General features: G+C 29.8%; 1 protein-coding gene across 1 annotated transcript in view; it reads right to left on the bottom strand.

Annotated features, from left to right (window-relative positions):
• Positions 1-24,936, bottom strand: part of rk (rickets) — a 70,761-nt gene that overhangs the window by 21,849 nt on the left and 23,976 nt on the right. The window contains exons 4-7 of the mRNA XM_065500381.1: positions 23,943-24,086; positions 20,801-20,872; positions 20,176-20,247; positions 14,047-14,115 (exon numbers count right to left, since the gene is read on the bottom strand). Coding sequence (XP_065356453.1) covers positions 14,047-14,115; positions 20,176-20,247; positions 20,801-20,872; positions 23,943-24,086 — 357 coding nt within the window. The remainder of the gene's footprint in view (positions 1-14,046; positions 14,116-20,175; positions 20,248-20,800; positions 20,873-23,942; positions 24,087-24,936) is intronic.

Raw genomic sequence — 24,936 nt, 5'->3', positions numbered from 1 at the left:
TACGATAACATAGCATTGATACCATTGAGTGTTAAAGCTGCTAACATTAAGCTGACAAAAGCTGTAGGTGATCATTGTGGAAATAGAAGATTCTAGTTATTTCCATTAGATTCATGAGACTTCTAGAGGCTGACAGAGCACCGTCCATGTAAATAGTAACAGCGAGTTGTTGGTGTGTCAGACGTAAAGTAATTTGGATTATTTAAAGGAAACAATATATTGATAATGTTAAAATGCGGGATTTACAATAGATGGCGTATCTGTTTTTGTTTTTAATTGCTTATATGTCATTTTGAAGGGTACACATAAGTCATTTATTCTCAATTAGTTATTGCACATTATAGTATAAACAATAAAATTTTATTTTGCTGCAAAAATGTCGAATTTTGTACCAACGAATGTGCGGGAAGTTTTGCTTTACTTCTTTAATTATAAAAAATTGCAGCTGAAGCACACCTATTGCTCACCAAAGCTTAATCTTATTTTGACACTGAAGTCAAAGATCGCCCAGGCCATCGAAGCAAGTCTCTTCGATTCTCTTTTAAAGTTGCTCGTCTGTTTGTCAAAATCTAATAGACGCCATAGTGAAAATGAGAAAAAAAGAGAATTGAAGAGACTTGTCAGTACAAGCAAGTGTGTACCCCTCTATTTTCTTCTTGCCTGTCACTCCTATAAAGACAGACTTGCGGTATTACTCCATGAAGATTATTGTAAAACTCAGCAAGAGCTTGCAAATTATAAGGCGCTACTTAAGCAGCAATTTATAGTCCGTCCCCCGTCCGACTACTCTCGACTCTCTGGGATACGATTGACTCTGAAACATAGTATCCAATATTGACATGACTCGTTCTTAGCCTCAAAAGATGAGCAGTTCTTTTAGCTCGGAATCAATATGTTGCCAGAATGATGGGTAGAGGTCATAGCTAACAATGGCCCCGACTTTGATTAAATTTATATTGCAACTCCATTATACTAGATTAAAGAAATATAATTATATATTGAAAAAAAATATCCTTCTTAATTAAAAATGTATTAAAAAACATGCCAAAGTAACTTTTATTCAGTAAATTTATAGTTTTAGAAGAATTCTCAGTTTAACAAAGTAAACAAATTGCAATAAACATCAGTGCATAAATCAATCACAAAATATATGGTGGCGTATGATTATTATTTTTTTTGGAGATAAATATTTATCATACGTGAAGTACATGGACAAATTGAGAATTTTATAGCAATCAATATTTAAATTGTTGAATAATTCAACATGAATATGTTATCCATGATATGTACGTTGGTATTCACAAAATTTATAGTTTTAAATGAATTTTCTGTTAAAAAAAGCAACCAACACTCGACTAAGTAGTTACCATAAATAACTCAGCCTGATGAAGAAGTTGCCTGCTGAGCTGGCCTAAGTAACCACTGAAAAGCTCATAGGAACTAACTTTTGACAAAACAAATTAAGTGGAATTTTAAAATTTTACAGGAGAGCGTAGAAACTGTTGAATTGATCGATAACACTATACAACAAAATCAAATTTTTTCCAAAATTACAAAGACCGACCAATAAATGTTGATAGAGGAGACAAACATAAAATACACGTGTATCGGCGTTTTGAAAGTTTACATCTGAATTTCATTTGAGGGCATGTTAAAGTTTCCCAACTCTGTCACATTCTTATTGTTAATCTTCATAAGAAACCATATGATCCTTACATTTTAGGTATAAAATGTGTTCCGCAAAGTTATGTAAAATGTTACGGAGAATATTTTTGTAAAATATGTTAACCCTCTAAATCCCCAAGGCATGGGTCTTTTTCGTCCTTCTTTTCAAAATGTGCCAAAACCACCATTAAAACGGGGATTTAAGGGGTTAAACTGTTCTGCAAAAAAATGATACTTGAAATTTTACTACAAGTCCCTGAATACATCAAAACGGAAAATTCAACCAGAAAGTCAGAAAAAAGACAACAAAGGAGAGCATAGGGTTAATTTCGCATTTATTAATAATTTTATTTTAAAGAACATTTTAGGTATAAAATATATTCAGCAAATTTATGTAAAGTGTTACGAAGAACATTTTTGTATAATATGTTAACCCTCTAAATCCGCAAATGCATGTGTCTTTTTTGTCCTTCTTTTAAAAAAGAGGAACAAACACCATTAAAACAGCCATAGATTATTGCAGGCCAAAATCATAGGTTAACATAGAGATGAGATGTAGCTGTCAAAACATATGCCTGTTGTGAAAACCCTTACTCCAGCAATAAAAAAATACAAGTAAGTCAATGTATTTTGTTGTTGTATCAGACATATCTCTGTGTATATTTATCTATGGCCAAAACCTTCTTCTAAAGAAGAATTTGTAAAAGGACTCTCCTCAAGAAGCTTAAAAATATTAAATTTATGGCATTTTTTTCGCAAAAAATATATTTACTGACAAACTTAAATCAGATCTTGATTTCATATCGGTGGTAGAGAACTGAAGATCTTATTCAGTGCATTGTTTATGTGTTATTCATGCAAAAGATTCCAAAGAAAATATTTATCATTACACTCAACTGAATATAGAGATATGATACTGCATAGCTTTCTTTTTTTCTCCTTCATACTACCTTTTTAAACCCTTTATCTTTAATATCTTATATTCAGATCTTCACAAACGTTCAAATAATTATATTTGTATATTTGTTACTGCTTGTTTTCTAACATAAGACATGACATGATAACAATGCTTAAAAATAACTGCCCCTTAAGGAAAATCAAATCTTCCATAATCATTTAATATTTTTCTGATAATATTTTACAAAATAATTTCTATTTATTTAGTTTTCCTTTATCCAAACAAATCACTTTTGTACTACAACTTAATGAACCAAAACTGTAAAAATCACATCATTTATCTTTATACATGCAGTTTTATTCCCAGTGGTCCACTTTCAACTCTATTAAGACTTTTGAGCAAAACAAAAAGGTTAAAATAAAAAAAAATAAACTTGTCGGAAAATTCATAACAAATAGAATAAAACACATTGTTGTTGTTTTTGTTGTTGTTCATGTTGTTGCTCTAAATTCCACAGTAGTCAAAATATATTTATTTCTAACTGAGTTCACTGAAGCAAACACAACAATATTTATTTGAATGTATTTAAAGTCCTGAACGAGAGGAGTAATAATTGTGCACTAACACAGCTGTAAGTAGAATATGAAATGTCCCAGCAAACACAAAGACAAGCGGTTGGAAAAATTATGCCCAGCAGTTAAGCAAGTAGTAAATGTATCCTTTATCGACAGTCATTTTCACTAATGTCTGATCACTTGGCTGACTTCAATTTATATATTTTGGATCATTTGGCACATATGTGCTCTCTTTAGTGTAGATAGAAGTTTGGTTACTTTATACATCCCAGGTAATCTATCGTGAAGTCAATTGTCACTTTAGTGTCACTAAGCAACCTAGAGTGTAGACAGTTATTAAAAGAAGTTAATTTATCCACAGATAGATTACGACTATTGGAAATTGGACTGTCTATAATTAACTTACTATTTAAGGTCAATTAGAACAATATATATTTAAAAAAGGAGTGGTTTAGCTGATCAAATAACCAGTTAGTTAGCTAGTAAGGTAACTGACTCTATGTAACCGGTGAGTGAAACCAAATAAGGTCAACTGTCCCCCTGTTTAGGACATGCTCGTGATAAACTAACTAGTCACGTAGCTAGTTATATAACTAGTTGTCTCCCTAAATGATATGTAAAATCACTAGTTCGGCACAGTCTCCCAGAACTGATTTCAAAAAATCTTTTAAATACTATCAAAACATTCTCAAAATATTTTAAGCAGTTAAGCAAGTAGTCAAAGAATCCCAAAGAATAGATTTGTCACTAATGTATAATCACTTGGCTGACTCCAACTTATATATTTTGGGTCATTTGACATGTACGTGCTCTTAGTATAGCAGAGAGAAGTCAATTCGTGACTTTATATATCCCAGGTAATCTAGAGTGAAGTCAATAGTCACCGTAATCTAAAAGGGTCAATTGACTCCCTGCTTAGGACATGCACGTGTTCAAATAACTAGTTATGTAACTACTTATCACCAAAAATGATAGGTAAAATCATTAGTTAAAGACTGTCTCCTAGAACTGCTGGGTTATATTTGAAAAAGTTTTTTTATTTCAAATCATTTTCAATTTGTTTGCTGGGCATTTTCAATTTGTGGGGTAGTAGTGTGTGTGATTGTTTAAGCAGCAAAAGCAACTGCTGTCATTGCAGCCAGTGCATTCTTTTAATGTCACTGAGCTGCAAGAGATTTTGCTCTTACATGGCGCACGGTGGGGCCAAAGTATTAACATTAAATTTTATTTTATTTCGTAGAATTTATTTGGAAGAAAGTGTGGTCGGTCAAGCCCGATCATATAATACCTTACACTAAGTAAATGTGCAAAAGCATTTTTCTTTTAAAATATCAATAATTAATATTTTTGAGTGATTTTCGGAAGTGGGCCTTATATGGGGACTATGAACAATTATGGACCGATCACCATGAAATTAGGTCGTGTGATTTATGTCTATATTAAAGTTAACTGTGTTGAATTTTGTGTGTTTAGCTACATTTTTAAGCGATTTATGCACGTTAAAGTGATTTTCGGAAGCGGAGCTCTATGGCAGCTATGACTAATTATGGACCGATCATAGCAAAATTTGGTGACATGAATTTTATTTATATAAAATATATTTGAAGCGAAATATGTGTAGATATTTATATAAATTATACATTTATGACCGATAATGTCCAATTTCGGGAAGATATTTGTATGGGGGCTAGGTGAAATAATGGACCGATTTCATCCACTTTCAATAGGCTTTTTTCTTGGGCCGAAAAAACTATATGTACCAAATTTTATCAAAATATCTTCAAAATTGCGACCTGTTCTTTGTGCACAAGGTTTACATGGACATTCAACCAGCCAGCCTGCCAAACAGACGGACATCGTTTACTCGACTCAGAAAGTGATTATAAGTCGATCTGTATACTTTAAAATGGGTGTTAGACTAATATTTTTGGGCAATAAAACAAACATCTGCACAAACGCATTATACCCTCCCCACTATGGTGGTGTAGGGTATAAAAAAGAGAAGTTGAAGCACAACGATTGCTCACCAAAACTTATGCTGAATGTTATGCAACGTTCGATAGATGGTTTGCTCGGTTCAGAAATGGTGATTGTTGTCAAACTCAACAGGAGCTTGCAAAATCATTGGGAGCTACTCAAGCAGCAATTTTAAAACTTTTGCGAGCAGCAGCATTCATCCAAAACTGGGGAAATTGGGTACCATACGAATTGAACCAGAGAGACCTTGAAAGACGATTTTGCTTGTCCCAAATTATGATTGAACGCTATTAAAGGAAAATCATTTTTGCACCGAATCATTACTGGCGATGAAAAATGGAACCAGTACTATAATACGAAGGGTAAGTGAAGCCCGACTCCCAGCCGAATCGACACCAAAACTAACAAGTAAGAAAGTATGGTCGGTAAGCCCGACCATATAATACCCTACATTAAGTAAAAGAGCAAAAAAAATTTTCTTTTAAAATTTCATTAATTTATATTTTTGAGTGATTTTCGGAAGTGGGCCTTATATGGGGGCTATGACCAATTATGGACCGATCACCATGAAATTAGGTCGTGTGATTTATGTCTATATTAAAGTTAACTGTGTTGAATTTTGTGTGTTTACCAACATTTTTAAGCGATTTATGCACGTTAAAGTGATTTTCGGAAGCGGGTCTATATGGGAGCTATGACTAATTATGGACCGATCTAACAAAATTTGATCACATGAATTTTGTGTATATAAAACTTATTTGGAGCGGAATTTGTGGAGATACATATATAAATTAAACATTTATGACCGATAAAGTCCAATTTCGGGAGGACATTTGTATGGGGGCTAGGTGAAATAATGGACCGATTTCAGCCAGTTTCAACAGGCTTGGTCGTTGAGCCGAAAAAATTATATGTATCAAATTTCATCGAAATATCTTCAAAATTGCGACCTGTACTCTGCGCACAAGGTTTATATGGACAGCCAGCCAGTCGACCAGACGGACGGACGGACATCGCTTAATCGACTCAGAAAGTGATTCTAAGTCGATCGGTATACTTTAAGGTGGGTGTTAGACTAATATATTTGGGCGTTACAAACATCTGCACAAACGCATAATACCCTCCCCACTATGGTGGTGTAGGGTATAAATATTCATGACGCTAAGGTAATGCTCTGTATTTAGTGGGAGCAAAAGAGTCCTATCTATTATGACCTACTGAAATCTGGCGAGATTATCACATGGAACTGATTCGAGCATTTGCCACAAAACGGCCAGACATGAAACCGTAATATTTCATCATGAAAACGCCAGACCACATGTTGCAATACCTGTTAAAAACTATTTTGGAAAAAGTGGTTGGGAAGTTTTGCCTCACCCGCTTTATAGTCCAGACCTTGCAATCTCTGGGATACGCTTTACTTTGAAACAGAGTATCCGAAATTGGCTTAATTCGTTTTTGGCCTCAAAAGATGAGCAGTTCTTTTGGCTCGATATCCATATGTTGCCAGAAAGATGTGAAAAGGAGACAGCTAACAATGGCCAATACTTTGAATAAATTTATATTGTATAAATGTTTCAAAATAAAAGCTAAATATTTAAAAAAAATCTGATTTTTAAGTCACACCCAATAATTTAAGTTGAACGTTTTTGTACACTTTTGTATATAAAATTTGAACTCGATTGTTATGACCATAAAGAATCCGTATACCGTGTTTTAATAATTTTAGTTTTCTCCCTTTTAATATATGGGGGATTTCATGTCAAGTGAACCAACTTTTGAAATCAATATCTTCCGACAAAGAATCATTAAACACTTATTTTGATAGATATTCCACTCGAATCTCACTCAGCAACACAAAATCTCTTAAAGGAAAAGACCTAAGTTTTTTTTGAGCAAAAAAAAGGTCCATTTTTAAAAAAAAAATCTCTTAAGGAAAAGACCTAAGTTTTTTTTGAGCAAAAAAAAGGTCCATTTTTAAAAAAAGTCAACAAAGTTTTTGGTTTTGAAAAAAAAGTCAAAAATTTCACATTTTGAGTTTCAAAACATTTATTTTGATGGATATCCAGCTCGCATCCCACTAAGCGACCAAAAGGGTCTTCAAGGAGAAGGTCTAAGTTTTCTTTTGAGAAAAATAAGAAAACGTCAAAAAAAGTCTTTGATTTGGAAAAAAATTTCAAAAAAATTTTAATATTTTTTCGAAAGATTGAAGAAATAGCTATCTAAACTATTTGGGACACATTTTGCTAAGAACAATAGGTAATAAGTTACATGGATGAGAAAAAATATCTGTTTGGCCAAAATGTAAAATTTTGAGCCCCTCTAACTCAGTGAATTCTCTTCCGATCTTATTGAAAAATTGTGTCTGAATTACTATCCAATAGGACAAATTTCATCCCGATCGGAACACATCGATTTCAAAAGTTGGTTCACTTAACATGAAATTCCCAATTCTGTCCCACTGTGAGTCACTTTAAACAATGATATTCTCAAATAAAATTAAAACAGCAGCTAAGGAGTATATACAAGTCGATGGATGTATGTTCCAAATTCTTATATTTGTTATTGCCATTCTTGATTTTTATTTTTTTTGTTGTTCACAGACGCAGGATATGCACAAAATGAAGCACATTTTTTGCCAATGTAAACAGGATAATTATGAACATGTTAAGTGATGTTTATAATACTTTCACATTCATTTTGCTCAAATAATAAAATAAAAATAAACGAGAAAATTTATTAAAAGAAATTCTAACAGAGTGTTGTGTTGTGCTGTTTGTCCATGGGGTAACAATACAGATTGATGAGGGTGATGTTAGATACACATTTAGTTGAAAATATATTTACTAGAGCTTAAGTTTAAATAAATGTTGTGGGATTTAGTGCGTAAAATAAAACAGATACAAAGATACTAAAGGATTATTGAAGGAAATTGAAAAAATCGAGATAAAGATTCATTGAACAATAATTATTATTACAAGTACGAGAAAATAAGTACAGTTGGTTGAATTAAGAGGTCAGTTGGGGCAAGTAAATCATGACAAATTGCTGGAAAAAAAATTTATAAATTTTGAAATGGTTTATACTTTTACAAAACATACTTTATAATAGTTCAAAAAGTACTTTTTAGTTTTAATGAACTTTTCAAAAATTTACTTTTTTAAAAATAGCTACTTTTTACAAAAAGTACTTTAAAATAGCTACTTTTTACAAAAAGTACTTTTTAAAATGCGTACTTTTTAGATACGAGGGCGGGCAGTAAGTCCATGACCTTTTGTAAAAAAATTATTTTATTTTTGAGCTCTATGCACTTTGTCCAACAGTTCTCCAATTTGTTTATCTCCTTCAATAAATAAGATTTGTTGAGGTCATCATAATAAGTATTTTTTGTGTGATGATGTCTTCCGGTTTAGAAACAAGAACTAGCAACCCGTGGCTAAATACGGAGAATCGGGTGGAAGAGGGAACATTTATTTTTGGCTTGGAAACTGCACATGTGTGTACCCTTTTGTACAGTCGATTCTGTGCGAACGCGGTTGCCATTTTGCGTTTTCAATTTCCGATCACCCAAAATTATAGCTTGATTTTCTTCATTTGTTTCGGGTGTAGAGACCTCAACAACAACGAAATTCAGTAAACTACTCCTTTGCCATTGACATTCATGGTTCAGAGTTGCCATATACTATGGCAAAGCTTAGCCTTTATTTGAGTGATGGTTTTTTTCTAAAAAAAATAATGCTTAATGAATTCACTTTTTTCCAATTTCTCCTCACAAACTAAATGAATCAGCTTGTTCAAATTTTGACAGGTGTCAACTAACAGATGCTTGTTGACAGTGTTGGTCTTTCAGTTAGAAGCCGGGGAATTGAAAAAGGGCAAGTTTTATAAGCAATAAGCTTGAAAAGTAAATGTTTGCTTATTAATCTGGCTGTGCTAGTCACTGAACGATAAGTGAATAGATAAATATACTGGGTGTATAACTTAGAAATGGTAACCTTATATCTTTAAAACTAATAAAGATACAAAAAAACTTAAAATTGCATGTTACTCCATTTAAAAAAATAAGTTGACAAGTGTTTGGTACTTTTTCGAAATTCAAACTTTTAATTTTGGTACTTTTTAAACCAATAATAAAATCGTATTCTGTAGTTATCAAAAAATCTATCTACCTCTATATAAATAAGAATGAAATGTTGTTCGTTGGTAATTGCACAGTAGAGAACGGCCGGACCGATTTTTTTTTAATGTTGTTCAAAGTCCAACTTAGGTTTTTACGGAATGAAAAATTGACCACGCCCACTTTTTTCGATTTATCTAAAATCGGAAAACGGCTACTCCGATTTGGCTAATTTTGTATTTAAATGTTAATAGAAATCCAATTTAAGTTTTTTACCCCCATTAACACGAAGTCTGGTTAGGCCTTAACTAATAGTTATACAGTCGGTTTAAATTATTTTTGTGTGAAAACTGTCAGTATAACTATTAGTTAAAACATAACCAGACTTCGTGTTACTGGGGGTTAATGAAAGAAAAATTTACCACGATAATTTTTTTTCGAAATATCTACAATCGCAGGACACCTGGACTGATTTAACTAATTTTCCGCAAAAGCTTTTAGAGAAATAAAAATTGTCCATGTCCACTAATACGTCCACTTATTAAATTCATCGATCTGTGATCACTCATATTTCTGAACAAAAATCGTTTTTTTTATATAAAAACTTAGAATATCTGTAATCATTGATAATTGGCCAATAAGCGTTTAGTCAAGAAAATGAGCTCGATCTACATTGATTTACATGTATTCTGTTGTTGAAAGACTTAGGTTTATGACAACAAACTTAGGTCCCTTTTCTTTCAGTAGCACTTCTATTTATATTTTATCTATGGCCTATATGAATAAAAATTATCATTCAACAAGACGTTTATTTCTTTCTTTTGAACTATTTTAACCCATTTCAAACCGCTTCTCACATATTAACAAATCGAACACAAGCATTTTTTTAATTTATACAGGACAAGGTCTGTCGGGTCAGCTAGTAACAAATATAAAGATGGTACTTTTTGGAAATTCGAAGACCTAACGTATAAAAATTGTGTTTATTTTATATCATATATGTTAAAAATACCAAAAATAAACACAATTTTTCTCCGTTGCAGTGGTAAAATTGTATTCAAATAAATAGTATCGTAGTGGCAGCTCTTAATAAAATATACTTATGTCTATATCAATTTATATATAAATTGATATAGACATAAGTATATTTTATTAAGAGCTGCCACTACGATACTATTTATTTGAATACAATTTTACCACTGCAACGGAGATAAAAAATTTACCAAAAATTTACCAAACGGGAAAATAAATCTTATATAATATCATTAAGCCAATTTTGATAAATTTTTTAACATTAGTTCCTGGATTCATACAAAAATTAACTAACATATTGTTACTTGGAACATTGAGCAAAATCCGAGTAAACAGTTTGGTACTTTTTTTAAAACATATTTTGCTTGGGCACATTACCAAAGATTTTAATAGCAAAAACAATTTTGGTAAAATGGAGTATTTTTAAATTTCAAACTTGAGGGATATTCAAGGAGGAAAATTGAAATTGGTACTTTATTGCTAATGGTAATTTTTTTTAATAATTTAAATTAATTAACTTATCGACATTAAATTTAGCTCATGTGTACTGAAATAGTACTTTTTGAATTTTCTTTAATAATGAAATTATGAAATTCAATGTAGAGACTTTATCGCTGTTTTTCTTTATTAAAATAGTACATTATGCATTTTGTTCACTAATGATACTAGAAACATAAAATAAAGCTTATATGGATGCGATTCTATGTGAATCCATAAGGAGGACCTTGTGGTAATTTTTCTTTATTCTAACATAAAATTAAGTATACACACAGCCTCAAAAGTGAATAAACATCAGCAAATTTTTTGATTTTTTTAAGATCATAAAAATCATTATAGTCCGACTTAAATCTTTTTTTACAACCAAATTTATTGTTCAACTCAATCTCCAACAAACCGAAACTTAAAAATTTAATCGATGGATAAATTTTAGGATTTTCATTATCTTAAAAAAAATCAAATAATTTTTGGTGTATACTCACTTGTGAGGCTCACTGTATATGATAATAAGTGAGATCAAGGGGGTTACTTTCATTATTCAAATAGTACTTTTTGAGTTTTCTTGAAATGAAGCTTATATGACCCCAACTGATTGCCAATCCACTAGTGGTTGCTTCATGGTACTTTTTCTCTATTATAATGGTACTTTTTGAATTTTCTTTAATAATGGACATAGAAATATGAAATTAAGGGCATAAGGTTCTAAGTGAGTGAAAATTCAAGGATAATACTTTATGGTACTTTTTGATTGCTCACCGAATTTATTCCATCGGTTTCAACGTACGAGAGATAGTTTGTGCGGTTCAGAATTGGTGATTTTGACATGGAAGACAAAAAAGTTTAAAGTTCAAGAATTTGAAGATTGTTGTCGAAACTCAACAAGAGCTTGCAAGATCATTGGTAGCTACTCAAGCAGCCATTTGAAAACGTTTGCGAGCAGCAGGATGCAAGGGAATTGGGTAACATATGAATTGAAAGACGATTTGACATGTCTGAAATGTTGCTTGGACGCTATAAAAGAAAACCGTTTCTGCTCCGAATCATTACTTGCGATGAAGAATGGATCCATTATGATAACCAGAAGCCTTAGACATGATATATGAAGCCCGGCCAAAAAGCCGAATTGGCACCAACTCCAAATATCAAGGGCGCTAAGGTAATGCTTTGTATTTGGTGGAATCAAAAGTTTCCTTTCTATTATGAGCTGCTGAAATTTGGACAGACCATCGCATGGAACCTGTACACAACTAATTCATTTGAAGCTAGCATTGGCCGAAAAACATCCAGAATATGCGGCCAGATATGAAACCGAAATATACCATCATGACACTACTCGGCCTCACCAGGATTTTAGCCCAGACCTTGTGCCGTCTCACTATTAGTTGTTTCGATCACTGCAGAACACACTGGAGCACAGTATCTGAAATTGGCTTTATTTGTTCTTGGCTTCAAACTATCACTTCCAGTTTGGTGCGGTATCCATATTGTTACGTTTTAACCTTTTCAAAACGTTGGATTATATCCTTTTAAATAAACCGGATACTTTTGATTGCAAATAAAATGCGTTTAGTAGTTTGAAAATTGTAACAACTCTTTATTTATTTAAAAATGTACAACTACAGAATTAAATAGTCACTCAATGTTTTTTTTATACACGTTTATAAATTCTCAGAAATACAGACACTTTATAATGTACACGAATTCACTTGAAAAATACAGCACACTTTAAGGCACTCAGTTGATGTTTATTCGAATAGCGTCTCTGATAAACTCACTCACGACTGCAACCTCTGCCACTATTTATAGCACTGCATTACCATCTAGAAAGCTCTATTTCTACAATGTTCTTTAACTGAATATTCGAATTCGAATATACGGGCGCAGCAAACAGCGTTGCCATACTTACGATCAATAGTCAACTGAAAGCTTTTATTGAATGTTAATAATGCCCACAGATATGTTAAAGTTTGGGCACTGCTATTTGAAAGCATTATGCAACTTTAAATCAGCCGTTAAAATCGTTAAATTTGAATTCAAGTACAATTTCGTAACAATATGTTCCCAGAAAGATGGGAAAAAGTCATAGATAACAATGGCCCAGATTTTGATTAAATTTATATTGTACAAAAGTTTCAATATAAAAATTAACATTTGAAAAAATTCCGAATTTTGAAGTAATGCACCTAACTAAATTATCGTCCTTGCAACTGGTCATGTAATATGTTTGTCAAGTTACTCAATTGAGGGCAAATCGTTTTTAGACCTAATTAAATCAAACAAAATCTTTTAATAATAATAAGGCGTTTGAAATCATAAACCAAAACTGTCTATAATGCAGTAATTTTCATCTACAAAATATTATGACTTACACTACTTATCTTCAAAATACAACATTTAATATACAACTGTGGGTAGTAATAGTTTTTCTATTGCTAAAACTAAATTGTGCAAAGTTACTTCCTTAAATAAATCTAGATATTTATATACCGCACAACTGTATATCCTTAAACACTTAAGTTTAAATTTCAACTTTCTAACTTAATAATATTATGTGTATTTATCTTTCAAATAGTTGTTAGTGGTTTTAATATGAGGGCGATAAATACAAACACCAATAACAATAATGTTTGACCTGTTTAGATACACAAAGACACACACAGATACGAGACAAACTTGCTAAACTTGTAAACACAAATAGAATACATACAAAGAAAATGAGTGTGGCATGACACACATACGTGCAACATATAAATGTACATGTATATGTGGATATAACTGCATTATGTGCAGTTGTGTTGCTGGAAATGACACAAGTGTAGAAAATCCCTTTCATATAATATGACGGAAATTTGAGCAAAATACCCAAGAAGATAACACAACACACAGTTAAAGAAGTCCTGAGAGAGTGGTTGCAAGTGTAGCAGAAACTCACTCATACATAAACAATTTTGTGGTGACAACATGCTGCTAACTTTTCGTTTTTTTTGTCGTTGGTAGATATTTTATTATTTATTTTTATTGTAGTTGTTCTTGTAGCTGTTACAAAATGTTAAATGTTGTGTGCGAGAATCTATGTTACTACTGGATGTAGCTAGTCACAAGGACATGCCATCAAAAATATTTTTATACAAACAAAAATTGTTTTCGATAAATAAAATTTTTGGTTAAAAAACAACAAGTTTTTAGTTTTTTTTTCTGCTACAAGTATTAAATAAAATATATAAAATGTTTGTGTTAAATTACAATATTTTAAAATAGTTTTTGTATTAAAATACAATACTTACAACTCTTGTAAATGATACAATTTATTAAGACCTTCTGGCAGAGAACTAATCAAATTATCATCCAATTCTCTGAAATTAAATAAAAAAAAAGTTTAAATGAAATAAAATTTTAGCAGATGATAAAATGTTTCAATTATAATTGAAACTTTTTATTTAAAATTTGTTTTAATAGTTTTATTGTGTATCAAGTGAAATGACACTTAATGTTGGTTTTTTGGTTTAGTCATCATATATTTTTATGTATTTTGGTGTTTTTTTTATTTGGTTTATTTTAAGGTTCAGTTAAAATATATGGTTTTTGTGTTGGTGGAAATAATTTGAATTTATGCAATAATCTAGAGATTATGTTTTGTTTTAAAAGTTACAAGAGCTCTGTCTGATTGCTAAAAACTGAAACAAATTTAAAATAGTAGCAAGGTATGTAATGGATTTTGCTTTCGTAAACAAAACTAACTAGAATGTGATATATTTACTATTTTCGTTTTGTAAATTATTCATCTTATCATTTGTATCACATTCTGTTAAATTATTAACAATTTGCCTTATAATGATAGAAAATAAAAAGTCATTGATTAAAAAATTATGCTTCTATCCCATTGAAATTCATCAGATTATTTCGGATCCATACCTTAATATAAATTAACTTCCTATATTTAATTTCAAATCAAACAAAGTGTATGGGAGATATGATCGAATCTTTTATTGTTTTGAAATGCCTAAAGATGCCTTATGTAAAGGATATAATATCGTGCAAATATCCGCAATTTTCCATGAATCTGGTGCATAAGTCAGGTTGAATTTTACCGATGACATGGGTTATGTTGGCTTTAAGGTATAAGGCTTATTGGTATAGAGCTGCGACTTAAGAAAACCCCTCAAGAAATAATCTAAAGAGATAAAATCGCACGATCTCAGTGACCAATTCACATCACCTCCAAGTGAGCTGAACATGCCCTCAAATCGCCTGTGCAGAATGTCTAGTGTAGCATGAGCTATTTGGCACGTAGAGCCGTCCTGTTAAAACCACATGTCACTGGTGTACATAACATCCAATTCAAGACAAAAGATGTTGATATTCGTCGACCTATAGCACTTGCCGCTGGCGATGATGGCCTGGCCAATGTCATTCTCAAAGTAATATGGTCCAATGATGCTGCCTGACCAAAATCCACACGAAACATTGACATTGGACGCTCATGGATCTCATGTATCGTCCTAAAGTGGGCCTCAAGGTAAAACGGGCGGAACATTCCTCGAACCGAACATAATTTTATCATTTGTAACGCTACATACGAGCATGGTGATTTGGCAAAATAAACTGAATAAATAACAAGCAATTCGACAGATGTAGCTTCAACAATATGGCCGCTATCAACTCTCAAAGTTTGGAAGTCTCTATTGGAAAATCCTTTACATGAAGTTATGTTCTATTGATAGATTTTCTACAGAAAATAGGAGATGAACAGACGGATGAAAAGTTTTCTATATAAGAATAGTCGAAATGTTTATGAAACTTTTTGAAATGTTTTCTGTGGTTTAAATATTTTCTATATAAAATTGGCAGAAATGTTATCGGTACTGGTCGAAATGTCGAAAAATCATGCAAAAGTGTTCGATACAAATCTGGCTGCAATGTTTTCTATGGAACTATTCGAAATGTTTACGAAACTGGTTGAGATGTTTTCTATACAAAACTCGTCGAAAATTGTTCTATTTCCAATTCTAAACTCGTCGAAAATATTACATAAACAGTGTTCTAAAACTGGTAGAAATGTTCTAGGTAAAAAACTAGTCGAAATATTTTCGCTTACAAAACTGATCAAACTGTTAACTGGTCGAAAAGTTCTCTTCATAAAAATTGCGGAAAAGTTTTCTATACGCAGCTGGTCGGAAACTTCTCTGTATAAAACTGGTCAAAATTTGTGCTAGTCGAAATGTTATATTTATAAAACTAATGGAAAAGTTTTCCATACAAATCTGATTGAAATAATTTCTATGAAGAAAGTTTTCCATACTATTTCAATATTTACGAAACTGGTTCAAATGTATTCTGTACAAAACTTGTCGAAATTTTGTCTACAAAAAACTATTTGCTATTGTAAACTCGTCGAAAATATTAAATCAATAGTTTTCTAAATATTTTCTGTATAAAACTTGGTCGAAATGTTTACTATACAAAACTGTTCAAAATGTTATCTGGTCGAAAAGTTATCTTTATAAAAAAAACTGGTCAACATGTTTATAAGACTCATGGAATTGTTTCATATAAAAATCTGGCTGAAATCTTTTCTATGGAGAAGTTGATGAAAAGAAAAAAACAAAAAACTATTTCCTATTCTAAACTCGTCGTGAAGAGTATACAAAAAGTATTATAAACATTTTCTATGTGCAAGTTATCGAAACATTTACTGGTCAAAAAACACTCTACATTAAACTGGGAAAGATATTTTCTAAATGTTTACTGCTAAAAAAATCTCTATATAAAACTGATCGAAATGTTTTTATTATGAAACTGGTCCAAATATTCTCCTTAAAAAAATTGTGAAAAGTTTCGATTTTGAAATCGATGTCTTCCGATCGGGATGAAATTTGCACCAATGTTAGTTATATTGGATAGTAATCAAACACAATTTTTCAACCTGATCGGTAGAGAGTTCTCTAGCAGGTGAGAGCAGCCAAGCAGGTGTTTTTTCTCATCCATGTAACTTATTACCTAGTGTTCTCAGCAAAATGTGTCCCAAATATTTTAGATAGCTTTTTCTTCAATCTTTCGAAGACAAATATTTAAAAAAAATAAAAAAAATTTAATATTTTTTTTCAGAAATCAAAAACTTTTTTGACTTTTATTCTTAAAATAACATTTATTTTGATATAAATCCCACTTACATCCCCATTTTTCCAAAAAAAAAAATCAAAAACTTATTTATTCCACTCGCATACCACTAAGCGACTAAATAGGACTTAAAGGAAAACTTTTCAGCACAAAAAAAAAAATAAAAATAAGTGACCATTTTGAAAAAGTTCGAATTTGCAAAAAAAAAGTCAATAATTGTATGTCTTGAGTAACAAAATATTTATTTTGATAGATATTTCACTCACATCCCACTAATCGACAAAATAAGTCTTAAAGGAAAATAACTAAGCTTTATTTTAATAAAAAAAGTCAAAAAGTTTTTGATTTCGGAATAAAATATTGAAAATTTTTTATTTCTTTTTAAATATTTTTTTTTCGAAAGATTGAAGAAAGAACTATCTAAAATATTTTGGACACATTTTGCTAATAACTATAGGTAATAAGTTACATGGATAAGAAAAAACACCTCGTATAAAATCTTTCTATATAAACCTAATCGAAAATTTTTCCTTACAAAACTTCGTTGTACTGTTCTCTATGCTAAAGTTTTCGAAAAAATTTCTATAGAAAACAGGTAGTATTATTTTCTACACAAAACTTTGCAAAATACTTTCTACACAGAACTGGAGGAATTGCTTTATAAATTATGTGGAAATAATTTGGCATAATTCTATTGTTTACAAACAAACTCAGTACTCGCCTATTATTTATATTCAAATATTTTCCCTGATTTTATTAAATTTTTGTCTACAATTTCAATTGTTGCTTCTGTTTTATGTTGCTTCTCTATATACTGTATTGTACAACTATTTATAGCTTTTGTTGTTATTGTTTTAAATACAATAAGTTTTGTGTGTCAGCTGTTGGCAATGGTATGTTTGTTGTTAATATTTTTTTTATTTTACTATTTTTCATTTTTATTGTTTTAAAGGAATCATTTTTAGAGAATGTTCAGCAGTGAATATGTAGGAGTTTATTTCTACAGTAAGTGGAGCTTAAGGAGTCTATTTTTTTAAACTAGATAAAAAATGCAAGAAAAATTAATATTTATAAGAAAGAATTTACATTATGTAAACTATATTTTACACAATATAAACTAGAGTTTACAATGTAACCTACAGTTTACATTTTGTAAACCACAGTTTACACTATGATAATTACAGTCTGCACTACATAAACTACAGTTTACACTATGTAAACTACAGTTTAAGAAAAAAATCAAACAGTTTATATTATGTAAACAAGAGTTTACATTATGTAAACAAGAGTTTACATTATGTAAACAAGAGTTTACATTATGTAAACAGCAGTTTACACTATGTAAGCAGCAGTTTACACTAGGTAAACAGCAGTTTACACTATGTAAACTACAGTTTACACTACGTAAACTACAGTTTACACTATGTAAACTACAGTTTACACTATGCAAACTACAGATTACACTATGCAAACTACAGTTTACACTATGCAAACTACAGTCTACACTATGTAAACTACAGTTTACACTATGTAAACTACACTACACTATGTAAACTACGTAAACTACAGTTTATACTATGTAAACTACTGTTTACATTATGCAAACTACAGTTTACACTATGTAAACTACAGTTTACACTATGTAAACTACAGTTTACACTAAGCAAACTACAGTTTACACTATGTAAGCTACAGTTTACACTATGTAAACTACAGTTTACACTATGTAAACTACACTACACTATGTAAACTACGTAAACTACAGTTTATACTATGTAAACTACTGTTTGCACTATGTAAACTACAGTTTACACTATGTAAACTACAGTTTACACTATGTAAACTACAGTTTACACTATGTAAACTACAGTTTACACTATGTAAAGTACAGTTTACACTATGTAAACTACAGTTTACACTATGTAAACTACAGTTTACACTATGTAAACTATAGTTTACACTATGTAAACTATAGTTTACACTATGTAAACTATAGTTTACACTATGTAAACTACGGTTTACACTATGTAAACTACAGTTTACACTATGTAAACTACAGTTTACACTATGTAAACTACAGTTTACACTATGTAAACTACAGTTTACACTATGTAAACTACAGTTTACACTATGTAAACTACAGTTTACACTATGTAAACTACAGTTTACACTATGTAAACTACAGTTTACACTATGTAAACTACACTATGTAAACCACAGTTTGCATTTTAAACTACTTCAAATCTTGCTGAATTTTGAGACATCTTTTATAATGAATGGCATTGGCAGCAGATTATTACATTGTTTTGTTTAATTTTCTGTTTGCATTAATATTTACTAAAATAACATTTTCCTGATAAACTTATCCTATCACTGTTTTAAAATTCAACTTCTAAATACCTTGACCATCTATCTGTTCACACCTTTGTTAAAGCAAAAGTTTAACAAATTTATAACAACTTGTCCAAACACTCGTCTTCATCAGCCTTATCTTGCTGCCAACAATTCCCTAACGTTTAATAACATTTTTCACCTTTACACAATACTTCCATCAAAATCATTATCTACTTCCTTTAAACTTAATGGTCTGATAACTCGACACCTCCTTCATACAACAACGCGTTAATGCTTTTTACTTTAACATGTTTAAAATGATTATTTAAGACTTTAAATAATTTAGCAAGTCTAAAAATGTTAACAACATTATAAACCATAAGGTTTTTGTTAGCAAGAAACAAACAAAGCTATAAAAGGAAAAAAAGTATTTTATAAATTTGAAGCCATAAATTTATTTTGCGCATTCCTTTTTTACCTTCTTGTTTTTGTTTACAACCTTTGGCTGACTTTAACGATTTATCTTTTATGCATGCTCTTGCATGCACTGATATGCAAATATAAAAAATATATTGTATATTTAGAGTTTTTGTGTGTGTTGCAGTTTAAAGGTTTCTATTAAATAAATTTTTTAGAAAACTTGAATAAACAATTTATTGTTTAAAAGGAAAGTTTATTTTTTCTCTGCTCATAAATTCCAGGATTTTTTTTCCACATCCATATTTTTATTCGTAATTCAGCTTGCTACCAATATAAGGAATAACTTGAAATTGTATAAACATATTACTGAAAAATATTTAAGTTTTTCAACACTCATTATTTTATGCTCCCTTTTCTTTAGTTTTGTAAAGCCAAAACTTTGTTTACACCTTTTTACACAACTCTTCAAAAATATTTGCACCATAAAATTGTTTAGTATATTTTACAAATAAAAGAAAATTTTAAAACTATAGCATACTTACAGAATTTTTAAAGCAGTTAAATTTGTAAAGGCGCCAGACGAGATTTTCATGATTTGATTACGTTTTAAAAGACTGCAAATAGAAATGTACAGATTATTTGAAAGCCATAAAAATTCATATGCAGTTTAATATATAAAAATAAAAACAAATATTACAGACATATAAAATAGCCAGTATTATTACAAAAATTTTGTAAGCAAACAAAGGGATATTTAAAGAAAAATCAATAAATTTCTAATGCTTCGCTAAACTGCTAAAACTACTCAGAAAACCATGGCATACTTTAAGTATGCTCACAAGTAAACTTAGAAAATCATAGCATACATTTAGTGGTTTAGATTTTTTATACAAAAGTGAGAAAATCAAATCCTAATGGAAAAAATATATTTGAATTAAATGTTAAAAACTTATGTAAAGTAAGAAAATAAATAAATAAATCAGTGCATAAACTCACTGTTACTTTAGCTATAGAAATCATAGCATACTTTTAGTGTATACAAAAAATATATGCTCTATTTATTAAAAACAAATAGTCATGCTTTAAAAAACTCTTCAAATTCTTAACAAACTCTACATTTATAGAATTTTAATTAAAAGATTTCAAAAATTTTAATTCCATACTTACAGCACCACCAAGTTAGTCATTCTCGGAAAATCTTCATCATTTATTATTGTCAATAAATTACTGCCTAGATTCCTATATAAACAAATTGTTGCAAACAAAAAAATTTAAAAAACCATTAGAAGTGAAAAACATGTAATCATTAGTTATAGTTTTGCTTTAAATTACAAAACTATCTAAATATTAGAGTTAACAAAAAATACATATTTTTTATTAGATACAAGTCATTAATAAAACAGATTACAGTAATATTTTATGTGAAAGGTTAAGGTAATGAAATTAACAACTATATTATAATAAATTACATGTTATAAGTATTATAAATAATTAAGTAAACAAATTAAGTAAACATGTATGATTAAGGTCAGTAATGCACAATATTTTTAAATTAAACAGTGTAACCATTAGTTTAAACAGTGTAAACTTTAGTTTAATATTTCTATTTGCAGTGTAAACTGTAGTTTACATAGTGTAAACTGTTGTTTACATAGTGTAAACTGTAGTTTACATAGTGTAAACTGTAGTTTACATAGTGTAAACTGTAGTTTACATAGTGTAAACTGTAGTTTACATAGTGTAAACTGTAGTTTACATAGTGTAAACTGTAGTTTACATAGTGTAAACTGTAGTTTACATAGTGTAAACTGTAGTTTACATAGTGTAAACTGTAGTTTACATAGTGTAAACTGTAGTTTACATAGTGTAAACTGTAGTTTACATAGTGTAAACTGTAGTTTACATAGTGTAAACTGTAGTTTACATAGTGTAAACTGTAGTTTACATAGTGTAAACTGTAGTTTACATAGTGTAAACTGTAGTTTACATAGTGTAAACTGTAGTTTACATAGTGTAAACTGTAGTTTACATAGTGTAAACTGTAGTTTACATTGTGTAAACTGTAGTTTACATAGTGTAAACTGTAGTTTACATAGTGTAAACTGTAGTTTACATAGTGTAAACTGTAGTTTACATAGTGTAAACTGTAGTTTACATAGTGTAAACTGTAGTTTACATAGTGTAAACTGTAGTTTACATAGTGTAAACTGTAGTTTACATAGTGTAAACTGTAGTTTACATAGTGTAAACTGTAGTTTACATAGTGTAAACTGTAGTTTACATAGTGTAAACTGTAGTTTATATAGTGTAAACTGTAGTTTACATAGTGTAAACTTTAGTTTACGTAGTGTAAACTTTAGTTTACGTAGTGTAAACTTTAGTTTACGTAGTGTAAACTTTAGTTTACGTAGTGTAAACTGTAGTTTACATAGTGTAAACTGTAGTTTACATAGTATAAACTGTAGTTTACATAGTGTAAACTGTAGTTTACATAGTGTAAACTGTAGTTTACATAGTGTAAACTGTAGTTTACATAGTGTAAACTGTAGTTTACATAGTGTAAACTGTAGTTTACATAGTGTAAACTGTAGTTTACATAGTGTAAACTGTAGTTTACATAGTGTAAACTGTAGTTTACATAGTGTAAACTGTAGTTTACATAGTGTAAACTGTAGTTTACATAGTGTAAACTGTAGTTTACATAGTGTAAACTGTAGTTTACATAGTGTAAACTGTAGTTTACATAGTGTAAACTGTAGTTTACATAGTGTAAACTGTAGTTTACATAGTGTAAACTGTAGTTTACATAGTGTAAACTGTAGTTTACATAGTGTAAACTGTAGTTTACATAGTGTAAACTGTAGTTTACATAGTGTAAACTGTAGTTTACATAGTGTAAACTGTAGTTTACATAGTGTAAACTGTAGTTTACATAGTGTAAACTGTAGTTTACATAGTGTAAACTGTAGTTTACATAGTGTAAACTGTAGTTTACATAGTGTAAACTGTAGTTTACATAGTGTAAACTGTAGTTTACATAGTGTAAACTGTAGTTTACATAGTGTAAACTGTAGTTTACATAGTGTAAACTGTAGTTTACATAGTGTAAACTGTAGTTTACATAGTGTAAACTGTAGTTTACATAGTGTAAACAGTAGTTTACATAGTGTAAACAGTAGTTTACATAGTGTAAACAGTAGTTTACATAGTGTAAACAGTAGTTTACATAGTGTAAACTGTAGTTTACATAGTGTAAACTGTAGTTTACATAGTGTAAACTGTAGTTTACATAGTGTAAACTGTAGTTTACATAGTGTAAACTGTAGTTTACATAGTGTAAACTGTAGTTTACATAGTGTAAACTGTAGTTTACATAGTGTAAACTGTAGTTTACATAGTGTAAACTGTAGTTTACATAGTGTAAACTGTAGTTTACATAGTGTAAACTGTAGTTTACATAGTGTAAACTGTTGTTTATATAGTGTAAACTTTAGTTTACATACTGTAAACTTTAGTTTACATACTGTAAACTGTAGTTTGCATACTGTAAACTGTAGTTTACATAGTGTAAACTGTAGTTTACATAGTGTAAACTGTAGTTTACATAGTGTAAACTGTAGTTTATATAGAGTAAACTGTAGTTTATATAGAGTAAACTTTACATAATATAAATTTTTGTTTACATAGTATAAACCTTTGTTTGCATAGTGTAAACACCAGTAGTATAATGTTTAGGTAGAGCACATTACTGACCTAATACTATATTTACTAAATATATATTTATGTGAGAGTATGTTTGTAAGTAGTAACGTTTAATCATACAACTAGTTTCCATTTATTAATTGCCACACAAATCTGTATTATTCTTTTTTTACCAATCGAATGTAAAAAGAATATTTATTATTGCAATAAGCCAACAAACTATTAGTTAAAAAAAAGTATGCATAAAAACATATAAATATTTATTATGATTTAAAATATTAATTAAAAATATTGTTTAAAATTCATAAAGTGTTTTTGCTTCAGAGTACGTTCACCAATTGTTATTAATTTGAAGTGGCCAATATTTGTGTTGAACAGCATGCAGAATTTTGTTTTTGCCAATTGAGAGATTTTTTTTGTTTCTTTTTCAAATAAAATTTTAAGACCAAAATAGAAAAGTTAGTTACAAACAAAAATATATATTGTAGCAGACAATATTGCAGTGTTGTTTGCATTTTTAATTTGTTTATATTTTGGGTTAAATTATGTTAAAAAAAAGTAAACAACCAAAGAAGAGACAGAAAAAAAAGTAGTAGAAATGGCTCACAGTGCTTCAAGTGTCTTTAATCCAGCCAAAGCATTGGTTGGTATCCGATAGAATAAATTACCCTCCAGTCGCAGAGTGCGTAATTTTGGCAAATGTTGCAGGCTGTTGCTGTCCATGCTCGCTAAGGCATTGCCATTTAATTGCCTGAGTGTATGGTTTTTGAGAGTGGTTTAAAATTTTGGTTGGTTGGTGGGGAAGTGCAATAGTTTATTTAGTTGGCCAGCCAGTTTTATTTTATTTATTTTTTTTATTATTATACAAACACAATAATAAATGCATGAATTTATAGTTATAATATTTTATAGTTTTGGGTGGAAATTTTAGGTTTGTTTGTATGGTGTTTTTCCAGGATGATGATAATAATGGTGATGGGTTTGCAAATATTTTCACATACAAAAAAAGGCAACATTAAAAGATAAAGTTTTGTATAGAAATAAAATTATAATTGAGAATTTTTTACAAAAAAGCTTTTTTTGTATTCAGTGAGTGGCAAACAAGTTGAGTTGTATGTATTTAACAAAAGAGCAGCAGATTTTTGGGGGATTTAAGGAGGTGAAATTCAATTAAAATAATTTGAATAAAAATTTGTTTAAACCAAATTTTTTTGTTGCTATTTTATTAAAAACATATGTATAGCCAGCTAATAATTTAATTATTCATTTTGTTTGCCGTATAAAAAATATTATAATGATAAGCATATTTTAAGGAGTTTTTTGTATTAAAATTATATACAGATATTTTAATGTTTATGGAATTGCAAAAAATTTTGAAAATATTTTAGAAAAAATGTGCAAGCTTGGTAAATATAAATATAAATATAAATAGTTAAGAATCATTAAAGTTTGAGTTGTTAGAATCTTGGTAATGTCAGTATAAGTAGTTAAAGTCCTATCAGTATAAGTACAGTTTTGAGTGAATAAGTATTATTCGAGTTTAAATTTAATCAAATAATTTTTAATCTTAACTAAAAAATTTTATTCATTTGAATAAAAAT

This window comes from Calliphora vicina, chromosome 2 (assembly GCF_958450345.1).
Source record: "Calliphora vicina chromosome 2, idCalVici1.1, whole genome shotgun sequence".
NCBI lineage: Eukaryota > Metazoa > Arthropoda > Insecta > Diptera > Calliphoridae > Calliphora > Calliphora vicina.
This window is presented reverse-complemented; position numbering and strand designations above follow the sequence as displayed.